The 26,114-nt window shown below is 35.9% G+C and overlaps 1 protein-coding gene across 7 annotated transcripts in view; it reads left to right on the top strand.

Annotated features, from left to right (window-relative positions):
• Window positions 1-26,114, top strand: part of LOC139965464 (uncharacterized) — a 72,546-nt gene that overhangs the window by 1,638 nt on the left and 44,794 nt on the right. For 5 of the 7 annotated variants that reach the window (XM_071967828.1, XM_071967829.1, XM_071967832.1 and 2 more), the window contains exons 2-11: window positions 3,047-3,425; window positions 6,289-6,452; window positions 8,048-8,377; window positions 14,356-14,587; window positions 15,762-16,055; window positions 17,168-17,458; window positions 18,776-19,042; window positions 19,486-19,752; window positions 20,632-20,892; window positions 24,405-24,662. In XM_071967828.1, coding sequence (XP_071823929.1) covers window positions 3,119-3,425; window positions 6,289-6,452; window positions 8,048-8,377; window positions 14,356-14,587; window positions 15,762-16,055; window positions 17,168-17,458; window positions 18,776-19,042; window positions 19,486-19,752; window positions 20,632-20,892; window positions 24,405-24,662 — 2,671 coding nt within the window. In that variant the 5' untranslated portion in view covers window positions 3,047-3,118. The remainder of the gene's footprint in view (window positions 1-3,046; window positions 3,426-6,288; window positions 6,453-8,047; window positions 8,378-14,355; window positions 14,588-15,761; window positions 16,056-17,167; window positions 17,459-18,775; window positions 19,043-19,485; window positions 19,753-20,631; window positions 20,893-24,404; window positions 24,663-26,114) is intronic. The other 2 variants (XM_071967831.1, XM_071967830.1) reach the window with 2 other exon arrangements.

The following is a 26,114-nucleotide window of genomic DNA, read 5'->3' as shown; positions in this document are numbered from 1 at the left end:
AATTATGGAAGGCACAGACATGCAGGTAACTTCACAGTGAAAATTTTACAAGTGGCACACCTCAAGAAAGTACATGGGCCTATGTAACTTTACTTCCAAACTTTATTTCTAATCTATACAAATAACTTACCAGATACTGTACCACTACTGATTGTAGTGTTAATATATTTTTTGATGACACTAAATTGTACAAGGAGATCATTTTGTTGCATGACTGCCAGGTTCTTCTAGAAAATATAAACTGCATTTTTGGGTGGTGAAAACATGGCATCTCTACTTTCATCCTGACAAGTGTCATATACTGCAAATTGGTTCATTATCATTCTGAGTTTCAGTATACTGAGGCTAATTATGATGGAACCACTCAAGACTTGAGTATAGTCGGTGTATTAACGGATCTGGTCATCACAGTTGACAAGGACTTAAATTTCAGAGATCACAACCGCAAGGCTAGAAGCAAAAGTGTGGAGTTTATGATTACAGAGCGAATGTAGCCCAATAAAAAACAAAGGAACTTTTCTAATCTGCAGCAGAGTGTTGCTAATATTTTTCACTTTTGACACTGTGAATGATTAGTTGAACTATTGAGCAATGAATCGAAGTTGATGATAATGATGAGTACATTAGTAGGGCATTAATGATCTCAAGCTTTGATACCTTGCAGAAGGACGGTTTCAAAGTCTTTTTCAACAACTTATGAAACTTTTCAATAGAGTTATCTTATAAAGGTTTGGCAATGACAAATTTAATAAAGTGACATCTCCAACTTATGTAATTAATTCTGATCAAATTGCAAGGAATGGTTTTAAACACAAGACAAAAACAAACCATGGTTTTAATCCTTGGCGTATCAGGTTTTGTCACACTACATTCATACTGTACAATCAACCGTGTGTTTTTGTTGTGGTACATATCATGGATATTAATCAGTGAACATAAATCAGGTATCTCTGAAATAGTGTACGACAAATTAGCTTTATACTGTACATGCTCTTGGATAATACAATGCAAGTAAATAAGTATATAGATAGATGCTTAAGAGATCATAAAATTTGACCTCATTAATATCCATGCATGTATCTGTTTTCATACTATGTTACTTAGTAGACTTTGTCAACATGATAACTGATTCATGATACCTTTCTTTATAAATTGCCGCATTAGTCAATAGATAGTCCTCTAAATTGTGGTGTGCATAATTTCATGAAACTTAACATTTATGGCCTACCACACCATGAATATGTTCAGGCATCAGAACCACTAAACAATTTTGTTTTCTGGTATATTTCTTTAAAGAAAAGGTAGTTATTACCACAATGACAGTGTTCATCCAGGGATGGTAGTTCCAATTGAACTAGGTAAAGAGAATAAACACTAAGTAGCTTTGTTACACGACTAAATCCAGTTATTCCAGATTACAGTAGGAGTCTTGTCTATGCCCACATAAATTAACTTTGATTCAATTTTACTGAAATTAAAATTTGGGCATGGTCAGCAATATTAGTTAACTCCACCAAATCTGTATTTGCACCTTTGCACAAATGTCTGTACTATCTGTTTATTTGTAAAAGAAAATAAGGAAACTGGAACTGGTGTTTTGTGTAGGAGGTCCTCACCACAGTATTAAAGGATGAGTTTAGACACAAATTTAAATGTAGTATATTGTAGACCATTAAAACACTACATACTGTAGATCAGTCTAGGTTGGATTTCTGTAACACTTTAACTTTTTAGAAATGACCCTTTATGCAAGTGAAGAATATCAACTAAAGTGACTGAACTATTAAGTCTAATATATACAGACCATGAGATCAGTTCCTCAAGTGCAAAACAAAACTCAATGGAAAAACAAGACTTTTATGACTTCAAATGATATGTTACAGTTTATTGAAGATGGAATCCAAGGGTGCTCTTAATATGAAGTTAAAAAAACATGTTTGGCATGAGGTATTAGAATTTATAATGCAATTGATTAACATAAACATTTAGGACTGCAAAGAGGAACCGACATCACTGGCTCTGAAGCCTTAAAGGAGCATTTCACAGTTAAAACATATAGTATGTTATTTCTGAGTATGAATATCTTGAAATTCTCATAGCTTTAAAGACATTACTAGTCCTCAAAATTTCTCTTGTCTCTTTTCTTGAAATCTAACATTTGTAGACTAAAATTCTGCTTCAGCGTCACCCTTAAAAAGGTTTTTCTGGTGAAGCAAAATGTCCAAATCTTGCCCTTAAATTGAGACATGGTTGATTGGATGTAACATTTTCGACTGGCTAAATCTTCAGCTAGTCCAGGAGGTTGGATCACAGTAGGGGGTCTGTGATGTCATCAGTGTAAATGCTTTTCAAAAGCTTTAATACTCATGTTATTATAATCTTCCTCTTGATCTATCATTGAAACCTGATACATTTGGAATGTTGGCTTAAGCTCTCAAACTTCTCTATAATTCATTTCATAAAAAAATATTTTGTAGAAATATTCTTTTCCCTAGTGGATTTAAATGATTGATATGTTACATAAAAGATTAAAATCTTTTTATGCAATTTTGATAGGCAATCAACTGTAGCCACCAGTGAATCTCTCTAAATAGAACGTTAAACACTTGCAGAAAAGGTTTGCAATTTGACGTTGAGTTTGTCGAACACATCTTGGAAAATGCCAAGGTTGTTTACAGGCAACTTCTTGTACCCAGTTGAAATTGGTGGAGGTGAAAGGTCATTTGAGTTCAACAGTGGTCAAAGTCTGAAAACCTTGAACACATGATAATTCAAAAGTGAAGTCTTAGTTGAAGTTCATACTTGGTTCAGGGAGTCCGGGCTGTCAACCCAAATATGTTATCTGGGTGGAGGGGGGGGGGTGAGGATCGGGTTCAACATTACCAGTTGTCATAGACAAACCTAACATTGTCGTATGTAAATAACTAAACCAGTTAGTTAAGGGGTCCAATGTCTGGAGTGAATTAATAATTAAGGTAAAAATGTCATCATACTGAGTTATATAACTCCATGGATTCCCTTGTTTTGTTTTCTGACTTTTCATCAGGGTTTCGAGTTCACTGGTTTTGTCATGGATAACCTATGCAAGTAACTGCTGGCAAAATCATCAGCACTTGATATGGCTTTCAAAGGACTTTGGAAGCTCCCAGATTGGAGCAGTCCTAACATAAAATGGTATATGCTTAGCAATGTGGAAAATGTCGGTCGAATTGGAAACAGAAAACATGCTGCTCCAGGAAGTATTTTCCAAGTTGATCACGATCAAACTGTAAAATCCCACAATGATGGAATTGAGCTGAAGAGCTGCTATACGGGTCAAATACGAGTTAAGTGGAGACCTGGAATCTTCTATGGTCTGGATGATGATCTCAAGGAAATGCTGATAACATTGGAAGATTTTAAGGAGAGGCTCAGGATCTTTGAAGGTAATGTATTCTTTTGATATTGTTTTTGATAGAATAGTTGTGAAGATAAGTTTTTGCATTGCTCACAAATTGTATGAATGAAAGTCTGACATATCTCTTTCATCTGCAGTATAACTTTGTTGTCCAAATACCCTTTTGTGTGTAATGTACTTGAGTATAATTCAACTGCTAGCACATGTGTAAATATTTCTTACCAAGTACCTATAACTAGCTGGTTGGTACAGTTAGAAACAGTGACTTGAGGTTAGATGGCTTTTTTGGACCCATTACCGTATCAAGCAGTCCATGTTTACCAAAATGCATCATGCTGGTCAATTTGAAAGCAAAAGATGATTGTGACACAGAAATGAGAAGCACATACAGTCAGACGAACATGAAACAAATATATTAGATACAGTATGTGTGACTACTTTACACCTGCACTTGATCAATGTTTTTAAAGGAATAGGGAGTGGTCTACTACATACTGTAGATGATTTTCTCACACCTGGACTTTTGCTATTGGTCTTGGGTTCAAGTAAATACAGATTGGACAAGGTTCTGGTGTTTGATATCAGAGACTGAATATCTTGATGCTTAAGTCCAGCCAAGACAAGTAGGAAGACTTGACTTAAATGTTATTGTATGTTACTAATACATACAAATGATCTCCACTCTTTTTACTTTCTTTTTAATGATACAAAGTAACATTGATGCAAAGTAATTTTGAAATTCAGCTGAAAGTGTTTGCACTACAGCTGTTCAATGCTTAACATATTCAGTACAAACTTAAAATCAGCTGCTTCTGCTTACAATTTACATTAAAGTCTCAATACGTGTTTGCTGATGAATTTCAAAAACAAACTTCCAAAGCAGATAAATGTTTCTTGTTCTAAATTCTCTCTGACCAGGTGGGTTTAGTGGAGAAAAGCTGCCACAATCAAAAAAAGAAATTTATTTTCTGTTGCCTTTATTGTGCGAATGATTTACCATAAAATCACTGCGACGGCCCATATCAGCATGTTCAATACACAAATGTAACCTACTGTACCTATACTTGTATCCTCCACTTTTTTACCAAATTTCACGGAGGAAATGTCTGAAACACCTGTTCATTCCTGGCAGTGGAAGGAAATGACACAATTTTGCAAGCTACATCGGTAAGGCCGAAAGAAACATACCATTCAAATATCAGGCTAGCACACAGGCCTATAGTCATAAATAAAACAGAGACTTGATTGGTGCATGATCTGTTGGGCAGAGCTCGCAAATTTTTATTGAATTTTGTAGAATTTACAGACTCGTTAAGAAATCTGGCAAATATTATTCAGCTCAAAATGTTTACCGACAGACAACTCACTAAAAATAATGATTATTAATATGAAAATTGCATCTATAGAACGGTGTTATAGCAGGAAAGGTCAAAGTTAAAATTTGGCAAACACGCATCAATTGAGACTTTTATTCTACCATATATATGTTAAACATTGAATCACAAAATGCTGTGTCAGACTGTTGTCACATTAGATGCCAAAAATTTGAGAAAGTCTGAAATACTGTACTGTACCAAGGTGTAACTAAGAGCTGAACACATTGTCACATGAGATGTGCATTAAGCTGTACTTGCCTAATAGATATAACTTATTTTGATTTCCAAAGTCAGGCAAAAGTTGTTGATTTATAAAGGTTTAATGACCAGCTAATAAATTGCGTTTTGTTTGCTCTTTGCAGGTTAAATACTTCAAGTACTAGTTACTTCAGTTATTGATTTCTTGTCAGAGGCAATTTACAGGGGTATCTTTGCAGTGGTGATGGTGTGTCCATGTGTGCAGTATGTATGTAACACTTGCTTGTGAGCACTACAGTATCTCAAAGAGTTAATTTGAAATTAATATGGGTCAATAAACTGGGAAAAATCAACGACTTGTAGACTGTAGAAATGATAACTGATATAAAAGTAAAACTTAAACAAACTTCATACTGGATAGATACAGTAGTGTTGTATAAGTGCAAGATTTTTGATGATTACCAATGATAGACACTTTATGAACACTTTATTTTCAGATTTAATGTTTAAAGTTCCAATGTTTAAATGTGGCAATGAATCACTATGAGTCAACTGGCTTGCTATATATTTAAGAAGGTATGGAAAGTGGCAGCCACTCTGAAGCAGTTAACAGTGGCCTTCAGGAAGTGTAATATGGTTCTCCACCTTGAGTGGGTATCTCAGGACCAGACTATGCTTTCCCACATCAACTGTCTTACACAGGTTTAGGAACTGGTGGAGGTGGTATTAGTCTATTTACTCCCCAATTAAACTTGCTACAAATAGAAGAAAAAGAAGAAGGTGAAGATACATTCCAAAGAAATTTGATAGTTATTTCTCTCCATAATGACATATAATGTTTGTGCTTGGAAATAACTATATTAACAAATCCATGTAGGTGGCTTTATGACACCATGGTGACCAATCTATTAGTTGTCAAAACTATCTTGAATTACTGAGAGAATAAGATTTTACAAATTTTGAAACCAAATGTGAACAAGATGCAAATTAATTTTTTCAGGTGAGTGACCCATCATTGGAGGTGACTTCTAAACTGCTCCAAAGCTTATCTTGAGAAATAATAGTTGATTAAAACAGACAACATATACTGTAAACATGTTTTTATGGTTACCAGAGCTGTGAAGGCAAATGAATCAAATGAAGTATCAACAAGAAGAATTATATTGAGCAGCGCTCATGTTGGCATTGTTGAAGCTCCTATACATATTTCTTGTTGTTTTCCTTGAACTTTTCCACGTTGAAGAAATCCATCAGTAGCTACTGTACAGTACTGTATGCTTTTTAAAGTATCCATCATTTGTTATTAATCCTGTCCAGGATATGCAGAGCTACTTTTGTATGCTAAACAACTGAAGATAGGTGACAAAGTTGATGTCAGAGTCCCTGTCAAGAAGAGTTCAGGGATCGTGCAGGGGACTTTAAAGTACATTGGACCAAAGTACCCCAAGATACCTGGGAAATATTTTGGCATTCAGTTAGATGTGAGTATCCTATTCTAAGCAATGGTTTTCCTGCCAGAGCTTTGTCATATGATTTATTTGAATGATTTCTGTATGTGGTTCAGAGACGTATGTTGTGATCTTCAGGCCTATCCACAGCTTGAATAAAAAGACTGCATACATTAATGTTGATATGAAATGTTTATTGAACTTGTTTTGTGTTGTTTAATAGTGAAATAAGATGATGTTATTTTAGTTCTGAACCAACTGCTTTGCTAAAAGTTACAGCAGTTTGCCTACTGTATCTAGTGCATTGTAACTTTTGATCTGGATGGTTATTCATAAATTGCACCCTTTCAAAGTTGCTCTGTAAGTCCTTTAAATTCTTTTGCATTCTGCGCCTCTGAACAGGTGTCATATTAATAGTGTTGTTTTATTGGTTCCTTGCTTTAGCAAAAGGAACCTACAGTATGTACATAGTCAGGTTTGTGTGTGCGTGTGTGTGTGTGTGTGTGCGTCTGTGACACTTGCTTGGGTACACTGTAACTCAACAAGGGAAAGTTGGACCTAACGGAAACTTGGTATATAGATCTGCCATAGTGAGAAGGTGTGCCCTATTGTTTTTGGTGCCTGTGAAGGATACCAAAGGTCAGTTAGAGGCCAAAAACCCAAAATATTAAAACTGCAATAACTCCCAGTGCCAACGTGCGACAAGGTTGATATTTTGGGATAAGTTGTGAACTGGTTAGGGGAATATTTTCAAACTTAAGGGTCATGTGATCCAAGGTCACCAAAGGTCAAATGTTAAAAAACTAATATTTTGGGGGGAGAAAATGGGCAAAGAAAAATTGGTTGAATTTTTATAGTTTTGATGCTACTGTATATTCCCGTCTCACCGATCAAAAATGTCAACTGGTTGACCACTGGTGACCTTTGTGTGTGAAGTTATACGAGGTCAAAGTTAATTTTTAGACATTAATGCAATAACTCCCAGTGCCATCATATCTGTTGACCCGCTTGTAGGTGACCTTATATTCCTTACATTTTCGACGCCATATTCAGATCTCAAAAGTGCCTTCCCATCAAAAATCCAATCACAATTTGTGATCACTAAAGTGTTGGCTATACAGTAGTATTGGTTACTTTATGGGTACATGTACTGTAGGACCACCATTACTTGGACTTATTGAGCCCAATCTTGCTATGATAATATTATGTGTATTGTCATATACCCCTATGCGAGGAACCACAGTGCCCTTGGGCTCTTGTTGTTATTGTTTACTGTAAGAGCAGCCATTATTATCACTTGCTTACTGAGCATGATGTAGAGTACTGTTATCCAATTGAAAACACAGCTTTTAAATATTGTATGATTGTGCAAATGTTTGTCATAAACTGAGTTTCTCTCTTTAGTACAGAAGAGAGTGAGTTGTAGAGTAACTGTGGTTTTGAATGAACAAGATGCAGCAAAGTTACTGTGACTTATCTTGCAAAGGTTACAGTATTCCTCTTTGAGTGATTAAGCCTGTAAAGAGCAACTGTTTACTTGTTAATGTTAAATGAGAATATTATTTATTAAATGGAATATAAAAAGTAGTTGTGCATTGTTACTATTCCTCTTCTGGATATTCCTTCAGTGTAACTTGGATGATTCTGTGGGTGTAAATTACACCTGGTGCAGAGAAGGAAGAATTGGTGTCCTGGTTGCAGTTAACAAGATTCAGCTACCTCAGACCAAAAAGTATGATTCAAAGCCAAGGACCAGGAGGGACCAGAAAACATCTGGAGAGTACACAATGGATGATGATGCAGATGTAGGAGTGAAAGATTCTGTTTTAAAGCCACCATACATTATGGCTGGTGATGATGTCTTGGTGCATGTCATGCTTACTAGTTGCACTTCACGTAAAAAATGGGCAAAAGGAAAAGTAGTCTTTGTGATGGACAACTATCTTGCAGTCAATGTGGTAAGTAATTGCACTCAATATATAAACTATCTTACATAGGTCTGCTGCAATTATTTTTTCTGTCCCTCCAACCTTATTTTTATCCTTAGATTCATTTAAGGAATAAAGTATGAGTTGAAGTGAAACAAAGTTAAGAATGAAACAAATATAAATAACAGAAATCTTTTAGACAAAGGCAAAGAGAAAATAAATTTATATCTAGATATATCTAGAAATAGGGATCACAACCAACTAAGGGCTGGATAGCTCAGTTGTTAGAACACTGCATGGGCCTGATATCAAGAGGTCAATGGTACAAATCCAATGGCAATTTCTCTGCTCTTTCCAATTCTCTAAAATTTCCTAGTTAGTTGTCTGTTATTCTACACTTATATGAAAGCTGAATTTCTTGTGAAGTCAATTCCCTGCCTCCTTCTGGGTTGTATGAAATGAAACTACTGTAGGCATGATCCTTCATTACACAGTATCCAAGGTCAGGCGCGTAGCCAGGAATTTGCCAAGGGAGGGGCGAAACTGTAGATTACGCATTGCAAACTATCTAAGCGTAGCGCCACCATGGTTGGCGCGAAGCGTACAAGAAAATTTTGGCTGTAAATGCCTCCCAGATCGCCAGAAATGGCACTTCCCATGCCTTGTAAGTTGCATCTTAGCATTTTCTCTTTTGAAAATACTAGCGATATCATAAAAACCTTTAAAAAATTTGTAAAAAATATGCTCAAGGGGGGGGGCGGCCGCCCCCTTCGCCCCACCTTGGCTACGCGCCTGTGCAAGGTACTGCAGCTTGCGATTGCCTCACACCCACCACCCCTTCCCCATGACATGAAGCAGATTAATCCAACTCCAGCTCACATCTTGTTCAATAATTTATACAGACCTAGAGTTGTTGGTTAATAGCTGGTACTGTACATGTAGGCCTAATTTGTTGGTACTCTTGGGCCCATTTTTGCACCGGGTGATCCCAAATGCATTTTTGGACACATTCCTTCGGCCCAAATTTGTGGGGCTTAATATGTTTGGGACCATTTGGGCCCACATTATCTTTATGAATTTTGCAATAACTGCACAACCATATGTCGGAATATGGCCAAACTTGGCACACAGTTGATGGTTAATAGTTCTGTACATGTGGGTCTAATGTTTTAGGAACCATCTAGGCCCCAAAAGATTATGGGCCCATTTTTGTGCCGGGTGGCCCAAATTATATTTCTACCTCAAATGCATTTTGGGACACATCCTTTGGGCTCGAATTTGTAGAGACTGATATATAGGGACCGTTTTGGCCCACATTTTGTTAACTGCAACCTTGAAGATGAACAATAATGATATTCAGCATTGAAGGCAAAAATATGATTTTATTCACTTGTATTCTAGTTGGTGTCCTTGTTACATCTGAAACATGAAGTCAATTCGATGTTGGGAAAGGGGGAAAAAGTATAGGGACAGTATACAAAGTTTGCAATGGTAGGCAAAGACTACAGGTTATCCTTGAAAGAGTTGTAGCTTTTAGAACTTGAAACTTATAATTTGCATGCAGATGCAATATGGAATTCACACATTTTAGACTGCTTAAGAGAGTTGTTTTATGTATCGTTGCAGCTGCGTACAAAATAAAAGAAAAAAGACATTGAGCTCACTTTAGTAGAGCCCCATGATGAAAAATTGCAACATTAAGACTGCAATTTAAGTCACAATTGATTTCATAAATATTGAGGTTGTTGAACAAAGAGAAGTATTACTATGAGAAACAGAGGCTCAGCTCTTTGTAATGTAACCTTTCAAGAACATGAAGCTTCTGCAGTAGAGTAGAATAACTGTATTGCCCAGCAGAATAATAGGTAGGGGCTGTTGTATGCACAATATTGAATCATATTTCTAGTAGATAGAATAAATGGACCATTACTTTCATTGGTAGTTCACTCCATCTTGACTCCTAACATCAGTGACCAGAGAACGATTATTTTCTGTGGGGTACCATTGGCAACACCAGGCAAAGTTTAAACGAGTAGAATGTTCACCACATCAATCTGTTAGAGCTATGGGTTGTCAGGAATGAGGGTTATATACCTAAAGCCAGTTAATTGAAGGGGGGGGGGGGGTGGGGGCAGTGGTTGACAACACAATTGTGGTGTTGTATATCAACAGGCAAGGGGGCTGTATTCGAGGATCCTCAGCTTATGCACATGATGTTTAGGATTGCATGATGTTTGCCAATGTCTCAATGGAGGATATTATGACGACAGAAGCATCAAAAGATCCTACGACTCCTGTCACATATTTTTTGAAAGACAGAGCGCGGCATCTGAGGTGACTTTTGTTTAATATGATGCTAGGCAGAATGAGTAGGTGCCATCTTGCAGGAGTATTGAGATTTGAAGAGAGCAGTGAAGTAAATATCCCCAACACTCACCTGCTTTAGACATTTTACGTTACTCCTCCATTCCTGATATTACTGCATGTGATAGGGACACAAGGAACTATAGACAGTGTTTTGGTCGTGCTACAATTGGTAATATTAGTTGACAACTCATCTAACAATGAATCTTAGGATGTCTGACCTCACAGCAGGAAATTACCTACACATCAAAGCAAATCATGTTCTTTTCTCTTTATTCATACAAGAACATTCATGGATATGTCAGCTACTACCAATTGTCCTCCAAAACTTTTAAATGCATTTAAAACATATTATTTGAGATTACAAGAATCTCCATACACAATATGTTGCTGAAAAAATGAACTTTATGACATGAAGGTGTAACCACATTACTTGGTGTTTCAACATTAATAGGGTAATTTTTCTAGACAAGTGAGTAGTAAATAGCACCTGGATGGATAACAATGTTTTTTAAAGTAGGCTACAGAATTTCAAAATTAATTTTGTGCCTAAGGTTATTTTTAGTTGCAAGATGGATAATTACAAACAACATAGTTAAAGTTTTCAAAAGGAAACACTGTGTCATTCATCAAACCATATTAACATAATTAAAAAAGAACATTAGCATTTGCATAGGGAAGACTATTATCCAATACAAACTGAAAACTTTGTAAGCTCTCAAGCTCAAATTGGAAAGTTGCAATTTATAGGAATAAACTTATTGAGTACACAACCACGTTTTTGGATATGCTGTGGTGAAAAGTCATTTGAGGTAGTTAGTGGTAAAAATGGAAAGTAACATAATTTACCCTACATAATAAGGGCAACTTGTAGTTAGATGATTGTTTTCACATAAGTTGTACTTGTACCTGCATTAGGTACAACAAGTCTGACATATTTTAATACCTTCCTCCACAACCTTGCACAGGTCACAATGGTTTTCTTGTCAACCTGTGTTGAGGAGGAGTTGGGAATGCTGTATTCTTTGGCAATTTCATATTTTACATCAGCTAGAAAGCTGTAACACTTCACATTTGGGGTTACTTGAAAAATCGGTCAAATTGGTCACCATTTCTGAAACCACAGCAAATCCCAGTTCTATATTTTAGGAGAAACATTCATCACCCATAAAAGCTGGAAGCCTGGGAGCATTCAGTCTAAAGTGCCAAATGAAATCAAAGGAAACATGACAGATTCAACACTTTCCTCTAAAGTGACCCTCACATCATTGTCTAATTTTGAGCACCCCTTTTTTGATGATTGGCTTTTCTGTGTCACTTACTGTCATAGAATTGGGATTTTGCTCTTTTAAGAGGCAGAAAAGCTTTTCCACTTCCACCAATGACTGTTATCTGTCATCATCTTGCAGTACTTAGGAAAAACCTTTGCAATGGTCAAGTTGTCTGGAATTCTTTTCTGATGTTCTGCCACTTGACTTTAGGACACATTTTCTTTACCTGCTCCATCAATCATATATAACTTGTAAGGCAAGGAATCGCTAAGGTAATCTGGTAATCTTGTTCCTGGCCCACCCCTTCCTTTTGAGCTTTCGGCAAGGTAGCTTTATGAGGAGAAAGTGGGCTATGCCAGTATAAAGGACATAGAGGGCGCAGTGCTAAAATGTTTCCTGTCCTGTAGCTTAGGTAGATGGGGAAGTGATAAATGCAGAATGAAGACAGTAAGTAGAATCACCACAAAATGTTAAGAATTGAACCCAGCCATCATCTACTTTTCCTCCATCTTTTAATTCTGTTGTTCTTTATTTCTTAAGTTTTTGCTAATTATTTATACCTGTTTTACTTTTAAGAGCCTCGGGGAGATTAGCACTCATGCTATCCGAGTTTTACCCTTCTGTCAAAAGTTAATAATAATAATCATCATCATTTGCCAATTACTACAGATTCTTTAGTTGAACAGCTAGATTAACCTTGTTTCTTTTATGATGAGATATTGTAGATTTAATGTTTCTGTACTAAGAAGATAAAATAAAGATAGATATCTTCCAATTGAAAGAAACAAAGGCCTCCGTGATGGTTGGGTTTACTGATCATTTAAGAGCAGAATCGCACATTCAAAATTACTGTCCAGTGACTCTGCAGCTAAATAATGGAGATAATCCTGTTTGTTGGAGGGTATCCTTTTTATCTTCGTAACACTAACACATGGATGAAAAGCACTTTTGAATGCAATTTTTTGTTTGCTTCTATCATATTTTAACTTGCAAAATGTGTTCATCAAGAAAACATACTGAGAAATGGCTCTGCAGGAGCAAAAAGGGAGGATAGGGTGATAAGTGAAATGTTCAACATTAGTTTTTCAAACTATTCAAGCAGACCCACTGATCACACAGCTGGCTGCTAAGATTGCCTTAAACAAAGTGCCTATAATTTGGATTTTTGACAAGCCATCTTCTGTGATGGTCTTAAAATCACATTTTACATTCATTACCCTGAACTGTACGACAACCATATCGTATTCACATATGCTTGTGTGTCACACCTTTCATTTCAAAATATGGAACATTGCCATGGGTTAAAGTTTAACACAATTCTTCTGGTGACCGTTTCTGCAGAGTACACTGCACTTTCTAGTTATGGCTACAGTTTGATGAAGTTTGGCAAAGACTACATTTCATTTAAAAATTAATATATGTCAGTGGCAGCACAAATTCCATAGTTGTGGGGGGGGGGGGGGACAGCAAGTGAAGGAAGGCAAGTGAGGGAAGGAAGCAGTTAGGGGGGAAAACTTGAAAGTGGTAAAATGTACCTGTATAAAGTGTACATAACAGGAAAATTTAGTGGGCTAGGGGAGTTAAGTATAATTTTGTTGCCTGATAAATACCCAAATAAAAGAAATTTATACATATATGTGGGAGAATTTTTCAGGTTTAGTTTACCACAGCCATTTGGGGAAGGTTGAAAGCATCATGATTGTGGACAAATATCCCCCATGCCCATTCCCCTTGTTGATGCAACTGGTTACTGTGTTTTAACAAAGTCATCATTCTTCTGCTAAGCGATAAAAATTGTAGTCAAGATAGTCAGAAGGGTATTTTACCGGCAGTGTCAAGTTTCAGTAAGCCGCCATGATCCCATTGAACATGACAACTTAGACAAATTTTCAACATTTAACCACACTGTACAAATATGACAATATGCAAAAGTGGTCAAGGCTCCTAACATAACTGTAATCTTGAAATTCTCAAGATTCCCTGTCCCCAGCAATAACATGTAAAATCGGTCCAGTTTGATTGTCAGTACTTAGTCCAGCCTACGGGACTAATAGAAGTAAGCTACTACAGGTTTGACAATGTAGTACACACTGGGAGCTGTTTATGAGCTGGGAGCTATTGTGTAGTAAATAATCAATCCTGATGATGTCAGAACTTGGTCCCATTTGGAAGAGTTCATGGAATGAAATCTTATGAAAACAATAACAACGCCTTTGTCTAACCACAATGCTAATCGGACGCAGGTTTACTGACCTTTTAATTCATAACTGTACATTTAATAAACTGTATGCTTGACTACATGTTTTATGCACCATTACTCCCTCCCTCTCTCATCTAATATCACTGTTAACATTCATCGATCTTTTGTTGTAGGATCGTGCAGAAGGAGAAGTACTCAAACCATGGCATGGTGTTTTGAATGGCAAGAAAGTATTCACAAACTACTCCAGGCAGACAGCATGGGTTGATAGAAATGATGTAGAAACCTTACATTATAAACCTCTCCACCATGAAAATTCCTCTTTATCTACTGGGCCATCAAACAAGAAGCCGAGTGACGGTACATCTTCTGAGACTTCTCTCGCCAACCAACCTTTAAGCAAAGGTTAGAAAGATACCACACTCCAGTAACCATGTGATATAAATGCAATTATTAATGAAGGAAATTTTAACCTGTTAAAAAAATCATACACTTTCTGACAGGCAAACATTGTACGTTTTGCCTTCTTACTATTGTAGCTGCACTGCAGTGACATAAAAAATCGAGGTAGTTACAAATTGCTTAAACTTTGCAGACTTATGTGCTTTAAGTACATGTCCAAAAATTTTGGAAATTATGAAAGTTTGTATGCATTGTTTACAAATAGATATGTCAAACAGCACTTCATTGCAATGTTGACCTTATTGAAGAGACTCCACAACTGTTTTATGCTAAAATGCTGCTATCCATTGATGTCTCTGCCTGACTAACTTATACAAGGTGTCAGCACTGCTCTGGAGTTGCTCCCATGACAAAGTAATAGTTCTTAGCCAACATGACAAATGCTCTTCAAGACCAAGTTGGATCATACTTAGAATGGCAATAGCACAGAATATTTAAGAAACGGATACTGGATATTTCTCTGACAAAACCAGCTTCACAAGTTGTTTGCAATAGTTACTGATGGTATGTCATTGAAAGTTCATCACAAATTAATCAATTCAATCAAGCATTTGATGCACACTTGCCGAGTGTCTGTCTGAGAATTTGGCTTCACTCACTGATACATTTGTATACTAACAGGTCAAAAGTTGAATGAAGTGAAAAGTGACTTTTTGCTATGAATACAAGGACAAGTGTTGAATAGGAATGCATCCGTTTTAAGCATTATACAATGCAAAATTTAAAATGGTAACTGAAGGCAGAGCTCAAGATATAAAACATGTATGCTGTTTTCTACAGTAGGGAGTTCATGAATGGTGTGTATTTTAAACATTCTTTTACACAACCCATAAACAATTGTTCATGAATGTGGTGTTTGGAATGAGAGATGAAACTCTGAGGATTGCCCTCCTTTTCTTACCTCACATTTTGAATTCCACAATGAGCAGTCACGGTGAAGGCACCTAAATTTCATTGCCCACTTCATGAGTTTGACAAATTTGAGGTTATGAAACATTCATAGTTTGTGTTGTTTCTGTGTAATAGTTTTATTGTAATTTTGGAAAGGGAGATTTTCATATATTTTGAACATTTCATTTACAACAAAACCATATTTTCATCAAGCCAATTCGAGTAGTTTTATGTGCTTTGTATGAATCCAATCCAGGTAGTGCTCAAAAGGCAGTATCAGAGACAAACCATCAGTTAGCAGATGATGGTCAGTGTGAAAAGGAGGAAGGATTTAAGAAATGGCACAAGAAAGGCAAAATATCAATTCAGCATAAACCAGGATCAGTAGAGATGCCTTCCATGCCATCAGGGTCTGATCACAGAATACCCTCAGGAACTAACATCAGGAAGGAAGAGAGGTGTACTAGTGATCCAAAAAAAACGTGGCCCACCAGAATTACCAACGTAAAGTTAATAACAGGTAAGTATTAGTAATGCCTCGTATGACTGTAGCATAGAGGCTTAGCTATTCATATAGTTTATGATTGTCCTGCAATAGTATTTATAAGGTAGCATTTGTTTATATATGCCTTAAAACTACTAATCAATATTTTAAAATAATGTGATCTTTCAGATCTTTTACAAGGTTTAATCTGTTACAAACTACCACATGGAGAGCTGATTTGTGGGCTATTTCTGACATCCTTTATCTGTTTACCTGAATAGAGCTACAATCTGTTGACAGATTATATGAGGGTCTTGAGCTATTTGATCTTCATTGATGACAATTTTGTCAAAATTCTTTTGTGTTTTGATCATTTGCATGATTGGAAATGAGGGATGAGGGATTGAGAGAAATCTGCATATAATGGGTACATTTAGATAACTAAACATTTCTCTATGAATCCATTTAAAAGGTAACTATCCCAGAGATATCAATGAATGCATTTAGAAGGTGTAATTAGGATTGTATTAGGATATAAAACATTGATTCTTACAAACTGTCTGCAATAAAGGATAGTGTATCCCCTTTCATGTTTTTTTAATATTTTGGTAAATTTTCCAAAAGTTGTAAGTCTTGATACTAGAACTAGTTATTCAAAATTAAAACTCTGTCAGCAAGCCTATTTTATCATTTTTGGAACTCCATTTTTAGACTTCAGAAGATCAATGTAGGTTTGCAATTGTTTCTGAAATTAATAAGTCCTTCTGTGGAAGGTAGTAATTCCTCTTGGTTTATAATGAACGAATTGTCTATTATTATTAGCATACTATATTGGTACTGCTGTGTTGATAAATACTCAGTTTAGATTAGAGACAAGAAGTTACTATTCTATTGAAGTTTTTATGAGGTTATTATGCTTTTGTTGAGTTCTGTATCAGAAATTAGCAACAATAACAATAAATTTTGCTACATTAGTAGTTTATGTTGTTTCTGTGTAAGTTTGATTGTAATTTTGGCAAGGGAGATTTTCATATATTTTGCACATATTTCATTTACAACAAAACCATTTTTTCATCAAGCCAATTCAAGTAGTTTTATGTGCTTTGTATGATTCCACAATAATTTTGTTTTATCTACTATTGTTATAGGAAGTAGTGATTGGAAAACCTATCCAGGTAGTGCTCAAAAAGCAGTATCAGAGACAAAACATCAGTTAGCAGATGATGGTCAGTGTGAAAAGGAGGAAGAATATAAGGTATGGCATAAGAAAGGCAAAAAACCAAATCAGCATAAACCAGGATCAGTAGAGATGCCTTCCATGCCATCAGGGTCTGATCACAGAATACCCTCAGGAACTAACGTCAGCAACGAAGAGAGGTGTACTAGTGATACCAAAAAAATGTGGACCACCAGATTTACCAGCTATATCGCAAGAGCAGGTTAGTATTACTGGTGCCTTATATGACTGTTTGCATTGAGGCTTATATTCATATATATTCATATATTTTATGATTGTCATGCAGCAGTATTGATAAGGTAGCATTTGTTTATATATGCCCTATTAAACTACATAATATATTTTTAATATATTGTGATCTTTCAAATCTTTTACAAGGTTTAATCTGTTACAAACTACCACATGGAGAGCTGATTTGTGGGCTATTTCTGACATCCTTTATCTGTTTACCTCAAAAGCTACAATCTGTTGACAGATTAGAAGAGGGTCTTGAGCTACTTTGATCTTTATTGATGAAAATTCTGTACAAATTTTCAAAATTCTTTTGTGCTTTGATTATTTGCATGATTGGAAATTTCAGAATATGGCAGATGAGATGACAGATGGAAAAAAATTGCATATCATTGGTCCATTAAATCACTAAAACTGTTTCTATGAATCCATTCAAATCATAACAATACCAGAGATATCAATAAATGCATTTTAAAGGTTTCATTGTATTATTATATAATACGTTGATGCTTACAAACTTTCTCTTGCAAACTTCTGAAAGATAGTGTATTTCCTCAGATGTTTTAAAAACAAATATTTGGTAAATTTTCTAAATGCTGCAACACTTGAACTAGTTATTCAAAATTAAACCTCTGTCAGCCAGCCTATTTTTTTTTTATCAGAAATTCCATTTTTCGACTTTAGAAGATTAGTGTAGATTGGCAATTGTTTCCAAAATAAATAAGTCCTTCTGTTAAGCCATGTGTGATGTAGAAATTCCTCTTGGCTTAAAAAGAATGAATTGTCTTTTATTATAAGCATACTTTATTGGTAGTGCTGTGTTGAAAAAAACTCAGTTTAGCTTTGAGAAAAGAAGTTGAAGTGTCTATTGAAGTGTTGATGAGGTCATTATGCTTTTGTTGAGTTCTGAATGAGAAGTTAGCAACAGTAACAACAAATTTTGCTTCCATATGTAAGTAATTGTTTGAATTTTAATTTAAGGCTCACGTCAGTTCCACATTTGTTTTCCCATTATGTAACCTCCCACATGCTTTATGAAGTTATTAAACTTGTGCACTGCATGAGTCTGTATGGCCAGATAAATACAAATAGCAAAATACCTATGGGATAGATTGAGAAAAGCCACATCTATATCTATATGCAAGTGTTATTAGGCAACAGTTTCACACTACATGAGAAGTTTGCTTTAAGTCATGCAAATGGTATTGTATATTGTTAAATAGCTGTGAGTCTTTTCTTGTTTGACCTATGGAGTAACTGCTTGCATTTATTATTTATTCATTCCTAGATCCACCACCGTTTCCATTTTCTGTGTACGAGGTTCAAGCTATAGTTGCTGATAGCAAACTCTGTCAGGGATTGATCACTGAACTGGAATTGACAAATAAATGGAGAACAAGTGCGAAAAAGGAGCATAAAGACTTCTTCAGGTTAGAATCTGTGCTTCAGAGTTGGTGGAAGGATATACATGAAGGGCATCAAGCTCATCTGCAGAGCTTTCTCATTCTTCTTGGACAGTATGGAAGAGAAGATATAAGGGATCACATTGAGAAAGGTAAACTATTAACATAGAATATTCTGATATTCAAAGTTACCTGTTTAAAACAATGCTGTAAACCTTGTAGTGATGGGAACAGTCCAAAAATGTGCTCCCTGGTACCCAATTGCCTATTTTGGTAGGTCCCCCAGGTACCTGTTCATTATGCAATCAATCTATACAATAATAGCATACATAAACCTAAAGTTACTGAATATAGGCTATGCAGGCTGTCAGTCACTTATGGTAAAACTGTATACAACCCATGAACTATTATATATGGCAAGACTGCATATTTATATTTACTACTTACATGTTAAAATTACTTTTTAATCAACACATGCAATGTTTTTCCCCAATGATGGTTTTGATTGGCCTATGAAAAAGTTTTGTAACTTCCAAGTGTGTACGGCCAAAAGGTAAATTTAACACCTTAGAGAAACTTTTCTCTCCCTTTGCAGTTCCTGACCGTGGTTGCTTTGATGAGACTGTTCTGAATACTGTGATACTGTCAGCAACAGTCTACAGGAAACTGTTTGCTGCTGAGCTTGGTGTACAGCAACATGAACTCACTGGAAAGCTAACACAGGATATGAATCCCTATGACTGTCTTAGGACTGTCTTTGACATTTGGAACACAAATGAGAAAGGATGCAACAAGCTGGGTCAACTTCTAAGAGCCTGTCGTGCCATTGGTCGTGACACTCTTGCTGATGAAATTGAGCAGGGTATGTTTCAAACAATCTCTATGACATAATTTCGGTCATGCAAATCAGTTTCAATGTAGTCATAATCAATTAGATCTGCAGTTGAAGGTCAAATTATGCAAAACATTTGCTTTTTGTCATGAATCCAAGGGGAAGCATTGACCAATACTCACATGTATTAAGGGTAGGTCATGCACTGTCAATAGTTGTGGTTACCATAGTAGCTGAGGTCACAAGGTCATGGATCAAAGGTGTAACTTCAGTGCAAGTTTGTGTCAGATATTTCTAGCTCGGAATGTCAAATACTCTCCAAATGTCTGGTTACCATGGTCACTGAGGTCAAAGGTCATAGATCCAAAGGTCAAATGTACTAAAAAAAATTGCAATGCAAAACCTTCCTTTCAATCAGCTTGGACGAACTGCTTCAAACATAGTTGGAAGATTTCCTGTAGGAGAGTGTATACATACAGTAGTTCCTTCTTGCCCTATTAGGAAGTACCTCATCAATATTCAGTAGGTAAGGCAATGTCTTCTGCTGCATAATCCTTAGGTTGTGTAATATATTTGAATATCATAGGCTCATTTGTTCCATATATTCCAGTATATGCCTTGTAAAAGTATAATAGTGTTCCCTTGCGTAATCAGAGTAGTATGCGTGACGATTAAGATACCAAAGAGTTTTCACTTGCATATCTTGCTTGAAGTTCATACTTGCTGTGCAGTGTGTGCACATCCCTGTGCTGAGTACAAGAAAATGGATTAAACTGGTGAAGATCAAAGTTCATTTGAGGTCAAAAGAGGACTGTTACTCCCAGGCTCCTCTAGTTCCAGTCTTTGAATGAAAACAAATGTGTAATTTCTTTACTTTAATGTTTTTAACTTTTATTTTGCCCTTTCCAGGTTTAAATGAACTTGTTTTACGTCGAATAGGCCATCAAATTGAATCGAAACAATGCAGATTACTTGGTGAAAAGCTGTTGATTTCTGACGTGCGTCTGGATGCCTTTAGGGAAACATTCAAACACCTCCCTGAAAGAATCTATCGAATGTTCTCATACTGGAGTATGCTTCAATCTTTTGATGCAAACAAAATTGAGATGCTTGTCTCTGTATTGTATGACATTGGCCTTGGACATGTTGCAGAAAAAGAACTATATAAAGGTAAGCTATTTGCTTGCTCTTGTAAAGTTAATGTCACATGCTATATGTGAATAAGACAAACTGCTAATTAGAGTTTATGTGACACTACCCTACTGCATATCGTAATCTATGTTCTTTCTCTTTTCTTTCATCGTATGTATTCTATGTTTATTGCAACTCTTTTTTTTGTCTCAAATTGGTCCATCATGGATGTAACTATAAGTTTAACCTACAAGATAAAAAAGTGGAAACCTCAATAGAATAATTCATAATGGTAATTCAACAATCTACTTTATTTCAAAGGTCTCTTCTGAGTGATCTATTAAACTTAATTTCTCTTCCTTGCCCACTTAAGGAGCTTCTTGTGACAATGATTCAAATTCAGAAGCAATATGTAACAATGTAAAGTCACTTTTGTTGCAATACCTGTAATGAATCATGACATCAACCAGGATTGTCATATAAATTATGATAAATAATACTGTCTCTGAAACTAAAGTGAAAGTTGTTCTGCCAGAAATTTGAATATTACTTTCTTCACTGGATTTTGCTAAATGTGAATTTTAATATCATTTCCTACACAAGAATACTAAGCATGTCTTAATTTATTAATGAACAGAATATGAAGTTCCAGGCTTAGTGATTTCTCTTGCATTCCATTGTAAGAAATGGGGATGGATGCTTCTAGAGAAATGGAGTAGTGGGTTGAGTGGTAGTCACCCTATATAAAGTATTAATCTCATAGTTATCAGACCCATGTCTAAAATACTACTGATAATAAACACTATAGATAATGCTAGTGTAGGCACATGCTTTTCTAGGTGGATTTGTCATGCATATTAACAATTTCTAAGCCAGCAACATGTGTGTAACTTTTTTATGTTGCAGTAAGAAATGTGTATGATATTAGGGCTCTGAGATACTGTAATTATATAGAATTCTATATTAAAATGATTCTGAGATCATTGCAGAACATGCTGACTAACGCATCAACCCATCATGTGTTTATAATAAATCTCTTTTAATGTATAATTTACAGCTTCGAGTTAACAACTATTTTTACAAGCCTTCTCCCAAGTGTGCACTCCTTATGCGGTTAAATATTGTATTGATGGAAACAATTTGGACACGATAATAATGTTTGTATTACTTTGCACTGATTAAAATGAAAAAGTTAAGATGTTCACACATCTCTTCAGGCACATGCAATATTCACATAGTTATGTGGCAGTTCCTGGGTGAAGAGAGGCAATGTAGATTATAAAGTGTCTTGCCCAAGAAGTCAAGTACACAGCATAATGATCTGGCAATCCTTAGAATCCAAGCCCGTTGCCATATTAAACCATTAAATCACATTGCTGCATATCAATTCCTTTCTTTCTAAAATGCACACTAAACATTCTTCAAAATAGCCCTCCTACTGACCAACGCGTATGACTCATCACCTTGACCGAAAATCCTGTGGCTCTGTGCGGACAAGTTGTTTGGACTATTCCATTCATCAGGGGGGGGGTCTAAAACGGTGTTTCTATAATTATAGGATTGCATTAGATAAATTAATTGGTACTTACTTGCTTCAATATTTATGATGCATATTCCACGGTCATTTTCTTTGAAATAATATTAAGTTCAATAAAATATGACGTTTTGAAAGCGAAACTCGGCTGTGGCGATGTAGGTGAACACTGTGCATTGCGTAGCTGTACCCTATTGCAGAGTACAGGATACACATATTACGTAACGGCGTGCCCACCGAAGAAAGCGAAACTTGCATTTTTCTTAGAAGACATTCGATTGGATTGTACTTGGTCCGATTGAAGACAGTGATCAATGAAAATGAATTTAACATCAATGTAAAGTTAAGAAAAAATCCTTTCCAAAACCATTTGAACTAAATTTGTCAATGAATATTCAAGAGGATGGTTACGCAAACAAAGTACGGCTATCAAATGGTGATTTTCTTCAGTATTTACTGTGTGTTTTCAATGAGGGTTTTGAGTTCGATATTTATTAACCTTGCATCGTAAATCACCGAAGTCCGGTGGAATTTTGAACTGTATTGTTAAGAAAATAACAGAACTTTAGAGACAACACATTTCTCTGTTTAGTGCCGTTTGAACTAAGTTTTTTCGGTATTAACTTTTCACGCTATGGCTGTAGGAAAATGGTCTATATGGTAAAGTCATAGGCCTAAAACTGCGACGGTCGAACTCAGTTCGCGTGCCGCACAAGGAATGGCGCTAAGGAATTGATATGTGTATTTTCTATTTTAATGCATATATTGCAAAACCAGTATAGCTGAATGTTAAAGGAATCGGGCATTATATATCAACTTTTACCTCTTGAGGGTATGTTTTGACCTTTAATGGGAATGGAATAGTGTGTTTAAAGGTGTCACCTTTGTACCGTGACTAAAAACAATAGGATTCCTAGCAATATGGTACAAACCATACTGTATATTCTAATTATAAGTTTCATCCTTGTAACTTCCCCATATTTGCAATCAATTTTAACATTGCTGACCACAGATGACCTTGACTTTAACTGGAATCCATAGGATTGTATTTTCTTAATATAAGGCATCCACATATACCAAGTGAAGGTTTCATTAATACAGTTTACCTTCATGAGAATCATGTTTACTTGCAGTTTTATTATGCATACATATACACATGCCATCATAATGGCACAGGTATGATCATTGGATTCTAAAAGGGGTAAAACTGACATGCTTTTTGCAAGTTTGAAGCATTAGTCATGACACAAAAAAACTGTAACAAGCTGTATTTACTTTTGACTCTGCATTCATCTGTCTTTGGAATACTTTGCCTTTCAATATTCTCAGCACACCTTCATTAACTACTTTCAAATATGAACTTATTTATTTAATTAAGTTTTCAGTCTTCTCTGTCCTACTTGTGTTTTGTGTTTATTGGTTCATAATTTCTTTGTACAGGGCTTAGGAACTTTTTTGTATGTTGAGCTTGATAACTTGTATTACTATTATTTATGATTATTATCTTTTGTATCTTTATAATTAATACTCGGTAGCCAGAACACCTTTTTTCCTAATTGGACAGGTATGGGTTGTTAGATTCGTACAGTCAAATATCTCAGAACATATGGTTGCCACAGCTTATTGATCAGGGGCGTAGCCAAGGGGGGGCGAAGGGGGCAGCCACCCCCCCTTGAGCATATTTTTTAAAAATTTTTTTTAATGTTTTTATGATATCGCTAGTATTTTCCAAAGAGAAAATGCTACGATGCAACTTACAAGGCCTGGGAAGTGCCATTTCCAGCGATCTGGGAGGCATTTTCAGCGAAAAATTTTCTTGTACGCTTCGCGCCAACCAATGGTGGCGCTACGCTTAGATAGTTTGCAATGCCGAATCTACAGTTTCGCCCCTCCCTTGGCAAATTCCTGGCTACTGTACGCGCCTGTTATTGATTCACTGTCATCATATTTAGTATCTAGCTGGAATTGCATGATTCTTCTGTTTGTAACATCTGTGATATTTCTGCATCTATTGTAGGTCTGAGACAACATGAGCTAGAAAGCACTGCAGCTCTTCTCTCTGACAATTGGCAAACACTTGCACCAGTTTTGGTCAAAACTCAAGACATTGATTACATTATGGAGCAAAAGGGAGATTCATCTCAAAATTGCTTCAGAATGTTAAACATTTGGAGGAGTCGCCAAATTCGAGCTGATGATGTCAATATGAAGGAAACCCTTTTCCATGCAATGAGTCAATGTAATTTGTACCGAGAAGCCAGACAGTTGTATTATGGTAAGTTGTTGTGTTCTCTCTTTGTTTGGTGGGAAGTAGAAAGCTTTGAAGATGAGGCAACTGCAAGTACATGGTTTATTTGTGGGAAACACTCTGGCCTGGCAAATATATCAGGTGTAGCCATTGTGACTTTAACATACACAAAAGAGAACAGTTTGGCTATTTGCCTCCCCACATCTTTGAACAACAATGGATGGGATGGGAAGGGGTGTCTGGTATGTAGCCTTATCTGTCATGCTGTCGTGCCTATAATTTAAGGGATAAGGTGAAGAAAGTTATTTTCACATTGTTGAACATAGTAAAAGGCAATGCTATTCTTCCCTGTTGTGGTAAGAAGTGACCCATTGAACATATGAGGCTCATTAATTGAAGTGGGTGGACTATTAAACAATGGATTAATGTATTAATATTTTAGGCCTGCACTGTTGTCATTTTGTCTGTTTTACATAGTCAACTGAGTGATTTGGGAAGATAGGAACATGGGCATAATGGACACCCTTACTCCTGTACTCATGACATCCACACCTTTGTTCTTGATGTTTCCATGTGTTGTGTTGTGAACAAGGGGATCCATGATCCCTTCCTGCCATTCATGTTTCTTATCCAGATTTTAGTGAAATCTTGAAGTATTTGCATTAAAATTGGTTTGGCTTCATGTATTTGTATATTGATAGTTTAAATGGAATTTGCATATAATCACCTTTGTTACATTGGTAACCTATTTTTTTTAAGGGAGGGGGGGCTGTCCTCTTTAATTTTTATGATAACTGTTTTGCTTCCATTACATATATGCTTTGAATTTAGTATCATTTTGCAATAGATTACTCTGTTCTCTAGAGCATAAATTGTGTTTTGTGGTTTGATGTCATTTTTGCCTGGATGGCAGCTTGTCAGCTTAACAAAATTCAGGATGAAAACTAGACTCGACATCTTCAAATAATATGTTTGTTTTTCACATTTGTGATGCTATGGCAAAATTCCAAATCAATATTTGATTAAAAAATGGACATGTATGTTTTCTTCAATTTTTATGTGTTTATTCGTAGACAATATGTTCTGCATCAAACATATCGTATGAAGTTCAGTGTAACTCAGAAGGCATGCAAATTCTCTTCAAGTGGAGCACATACATATGTTATGTTATGTTTTCATACTTTGCTCTTCTTTTTCAGTTTGATTAATTGTATTCTATTAGTTGGGGTACTCTGGTGACAAGCAATGTGAACTAACATTGAAGAGAAAAATATTTCATCTGCTAGTTGAAAAACCCGTCTTAATATCTTGCCCCAACTCGAACTGGTGAAACCTTCAACTAGTCTGCAGGAAGCTGAATCACAGTAGGGGGTCTGTGATGTCATCTGGGCGAATGCTCCTTGGAAGCTTTGCTTACACTATTAATCTTCTTGTTGGTTTATCCTTGAAACTTTTGGAATGTTTGCATAGATGTCAAAC

Source organism: Apostichopus japonicus, chromosome 3 (genome assembly GCF_037975245.1).
Source record: "Apostichopus japonicus isolate 1M-3 chromosome 3, ASM3797524v1, whole genome shotgun sequence".
NCBI lineage: Eukaryota > Metazoa > Echinodermata > Holothuroidea > Aspidochirotida > Stichopodidae > Apostichopus > Apostichopus japonicus.
This window is presented reverse-complemented; position numbering and strand designations above follow the sequence as displayed.